Below are 4,865 nucleotides of genomic sequence, written 5' to 3'. Positions count from 1 at the left end.
TCCCACTCCTGAATTCCTGCTACTTTTCCCTGAGTCAATCTCTGGGAAGGATTCTGGTACTCATTAGCAGCCATCAGTTCAATAAGTTTATAAACTTCATCGTAACTCTTAGCCCACAAGGCTCCTCCTGATGTTGCATCAAGCACTGGTCTAGAAGTAGCACCCAATCCATTATAGAAACAATTGATAATCATCCAATCAGGCATTCTATGGTGTGGGCACTTCCTTAACATCTCCTTATATCGATCCCAAGCCTCACATAGAGATTCTCCAGTTTGTTGCGCGAACTGGGTAAGAGCATTCCTGATTGCTGCAATTTTCGCCATGGGGAAGAATTTAGTGAGAAACTTTTGAGCGAGATCTTCCCAAGTGGTGATAGACCCTGCTGGTAGAGAATGTAACCAACACTTAGCTTTGTGCCTCAGAGAGAATGGGAAGAGTCGTAGCTTGATAGCATCTTCAGTCACATCATTGAACTTGAAAGTGTCGCAGATCTCGATGAAATCCCTGATGTGCATGTTGGGGTCTTTGGTAGGAGAACCCCCAAACTGAACTGAGTTCTGTATCATCTGGATCGTGCTTGACTTGATCTCAAAAGTGTTAGCCCTGATGGCTGGTCTAATGATGCTAGATTGAATGTCATTAATCTTAGGCTTAATATAGTCCATCAAAGCCTTCGGATTTTTTGCTTGATCACCCATAGCTACTAGAATTGGCTCTTCAACTTTCTCTTCATCTTCTACCTTCTTTTCTTCCTCAAAAACTTCCCTACGAACTACCACAAGTTCTTTCTCAGCTTTATCCAGTGTTCTCTTACGAGTACAAGAACGCGTATGCATACACCCTCACTAGATCACCTGAAATAAAACAAGGAAACAAATCAGTAACAATGTCCGAGTCAATGAACTTTAACGACCACTGATGGAAAGCACATAAACTAATAATTAACACTGCAGTCCTCGGCAGCGGTGCCAAAAACTTGTTAGTCGCTAAACACGTGCTAATATTACACACAAGTATATGCGTTCGCAAGTAGTATAAGATATAAATTAGATTCGATCCCACAGAGACTGTATTGGTTAACTAATCAACTCATGCACTTAAGCAACAATGTATGGTTATTATTCAATGCTAAGATGATAACAAAATGAGGTTGTTTATAACTAAGAATTAAACTAATTATTACAACTACGAGAATAAGATAGACTGAGTTAATATATATGACAAACATGGGATTCTAACTTCATTAAGTACTTCATTCAATAGCCTTATTGTTCTTAACTTTAGCATGCAATAGTGATGACACTAATCAGACAACACGAAACTGATAAACGCCAACTTTCATTGCACGAGTACCATTCTACCAGACATCCACAAAAGAGATAGAAGCTGAATAGGTACCAATTATATTGAGACCCTATATGTCTATAGAATTTGACAACATAACGGTTTAAGCACAAGTTATCTATCTTGATTACTCAGGGCAAGTAAGATGGTTAAAGTTACCTACGAGTCATGCATAACAATACATGAACCTATGCTAGCATGGCAAGTTCTAAATCCTTAAATTCACTTTCGCTTCATTAAGAATTAACACACTATCTTATAAGTTCGCGACGCTCACAAGACGAATACGCACAACCATAACTAGGATATCATACAATCACCACACACTAAGGCATTGAAACAATTTAACTAAAGAAATCCATAAATAAATCCTCTAGAACCCCACGATAACGATTAGCTCATAATCGAACTCATCGCCAATGTTGGTTCCAATGAAAACATGATATAGCAAACATAGTCTTTATACGAATAAATAAACCAAAGTACAAACAAGAGTAAAGGTTCAACAAAACAAGAAACAAGCATCCAAATTACAACTCAAAACAAAGATTCATAAGAATAAACTAGATCATCTTCGCCTTTGTTGAATTGTGCCCAAAAGGTCTCTTGCCGTCTTCTCCTGGCTTGATGTCTCTGAAAAATGACCTAAGTTATGTTTATATAGAAGTCCATGCATCCCAGGAGTCCAGCTAATCGAATTGTAGTTGAATCAGGATTTTAAAATCCCGACCCAGCGCGGCCACGTGCTTTACCAGCGTGGGCGCGCTGACTTCCTGTTCTCCCGGAGCGTCCACGCGCAACACCAGCGCTGGCATGCCTGCCTTCTGCCAAAAATTCTTTTTTTCTTCTTCTTTATTCCTTGCAGCTTCGAGCCAGTCTTTCAAGCTTTTATTCCAGCACATCATAAACACCATATTAGCATCAAAACAATGCTAGTTCACCTGATTCACGAAGTAAAGCCTGAAATACAAAAACACTTGAAAACACGTTAAAACACAAATAACTTGAGTACAAATACAACAACTCAAAGCTTATTAGAGCATAAATAAGTGTCATAAATGCCATTTAACACTCACAAGATAACCCGGTTGGGATTTTACTGGCCAACCATGCTAGCCGATGCTAAGGCTTATGTGAAGAAATGTGACAGGTTCCAGAGGCACGCTCCAATAGTACGACAGCCCCCAGAGAGGCTTACATCTATAAGCACACCCATCCCTTTTGCAATGTGGGGAATGGACATACTTGGACCATTTTTTGTAGCATCGGTGTTAGAACGAAAACACGCGCTAAATTTACACGCAAGTACACGCGTTCGCAAGTAATATAAAATTATTTCTAGTTCGTTCCCACAGAGACTGGTTTAGGTTAAGTTCAATTTATGCACTTATGCAACAATGATATGGCTACCGTTCAATGCTAAGACAAATAACAATTTAGATTTTTGATTGAACTAAGAGATTATACTAAATAGCATTAACTAAGAGAATTGAGGTTGAATTACTTATATGAGACAAACATGGGATTCTAACTTCATTACTACTTCTTTCAAGTCATTGTTCTTAACCTTAGCATGCAATGGTGATGATAACTAATCAGATAACACGAAACTAGTAAATGCCAACTTTCGTTGTATAAATACCCTACTACCAGACATCCACAAAAGATATAGAAGCTGAATAGACACCAATTATGTTGAGACCCTTTATGTCTGTAGAATTTGATAACATAAAGGTTTAATGTGCAAGTTATCTATTGTGATTACATAGGGAAAGTTAGATGATTAAAATTACCTACGAATCATGCATAATAAATACATTAACTTATGCTAGCATGGCAAGTTCTAAATATCTATATTCATTATCGCTTCAATAGAGATTAAAACATTATCTTATAAGTTCACGACGCTCATAAGACGAATAAGCACAACCAATACTAGGATATCATACAATCACCACACACTTAGATATCGAAATAAATTAATTATTGAAATCCATAAGTAAATCCGTTAGAACCCCACGATAACGGTTAGTTCATAACCAAACTCATCATCACTATGGGTTCCGATAAAAGCATGGTAAATAAACTAAGTCTTTATAAACTGAATAATAACCAAAAGTACATTAACAAGAGTATTAGGTTCAACAACAAAGAAACAAGCATCCAAGATTACAACTTAAGCAAAGAATCACAAGTAAAAACAAGCTCTCCTTCTCCTTCATTGAAATTGTGCTATTTGGTCTTCTTGTTGTTATCTCCTTGCTCTCTGTTATAAAAAAACATCTTTAAAAGGTCTTTATATAGCAGCCCAAATTGACCAGAAGTCCATCAGATCAATATTCTACTAGAAACAGGATTCTGGAAAATCGACCTAGTGCGGCCGCCCTAGGATCCCGCACGGCCGCTCTGAGTATGGCGCGGCCGCTCCCAAGTGTAGCGCGGCCGCGCTGAGCTTCTGGAAAAATTTATTTTTTTTCTTATTTTCTTGCCTTCAACTGCTGGTTCCTTTTGCACATTTGACCGAGGCTCCATCCTAACACTTTTCCAAGCATAAAGCATGCAAGATCCGTCCCTTCTTCCTGATTATGCCCTGAAATACAAAACACTACAAAAATACATCAAATACACAAACAACTTGAGTATAAAACACCAATTCGAGCCTTTAAGAAGCGTTCTAGGTGGACATAAATGCCACTTAACAATTGGGACAGAGAAAGTATATTGTGGTAGCCATAAACTACTTTATGCAGTGGATTGAGGCTAAAACACTGGCCAAGTTAATCACCAAAAAAATTACCCAATTTTTCCGAGAGAATATGATATGCCGATATGGAATCCTACGCATCCTTATCACGGATAATGGGAAACAATTTGATAATACAGAATTCAGAGAGTACTGTGACGATAATAGTATAGAACTTCGCTTCACCTCGGTTGCACACCCACGGGAAAACAAGAAAGCGGAAGTTGCTAACAGAATCTTCCTTGATGGACTTAAGAAGAGGGTTGAATGCTCGAGAAACACTTGGGTGGATGAGTTGCAGCCTATACTATGGGCATATCGTACAACCTACAAAGTGACAACTAAATCTACCCCATTTATACTGGCTTACGAAGCCGAGGCAGTGGTGCCCTTTGAGATCACCCATGGATCCCCTAGGATCGAAGTTTACAAGCCAGAGTCCAATAAAGAAGGCATGAGGCTCGCTCTCGATCTCATTGACGAGGTCAGAGATGAGGCAAACGCCCGCAATGCAGAGCATCAATGAAGAGCCTCCCTCTACTACAATAGAAGGGTTAAAGAAAGGTTCTTTCAATATGAAGACTTGGTTTTGAGGAATATTGAGGCATCAGGAGTAGGGGAGAAAGGAAAGCTAGCCTCTAACTGGGAAGGACCTTATAAGGTCAGAAAAATATTGGGACAAGGATCCTACAAGTTGGAGACCCTGGATGGTGATGAAGTGCCTCGCACTTCACATGCTTCAAACCCGAAGGTTTATTATGTTTAGGACATTCAC

At 39.0% G+C, this 4,865-nt stretch overlaps 1 protein-coding gene and 1 non-coding gene across 2 annotated transcripts; both read left to right on the top strand.

The window, feature by feature from the left end:
• Window positions 1–204: 204 nt before the first annotated feature.
• Window positions 205–309, top strand: LOC141709284 (small nucleolar RNA R71). Its single transcript, XR_012569870.1, has one exon. It is a non-coding gene; the product is annotated as a small nucleolar RNA R71 (small nucleolar RNA).
• Window positions 310–2,456: 2,147 nt separating this feature from the next.
• On the top strand, window positions 2,457–4,616 carry LOC141690531 (uncharacterized). The gene is made up of 2 exons (XM_074495324.1): window positions 2,457–2,615; window positions 4,098–4,616. The coding sequence occupies exons 1-2, from the start codon at window positions 2,457–2,459 to the stop codon at window positions 4,614–4,616; spliced, it is 678 nt and encodes a 225-aa protein (XP_074351425.1).
• The last annotated feature ends 249 nt before the right edge of the window (window positions 4,617–4,865 follow it).

The sequence above is a fragment of the Apium graveolens genome, chromosome 2, assembly GCF_009905375.1.
Source record: "Apium graveolens cultivar Ventura chromosome 2, ASM990537v1, whole genome shotgun sequence".
NCBI classification, from domain to species: domain Eukaryota; kingdom Viridiplantae; phylum Streptophyta; class Magnoliopsida; order Apiales; family Apiaceae; genus Apium; species Apium graveolens.
This window is presented reverse-complemented; position numbering and strand designations above follow the sequence as displayed.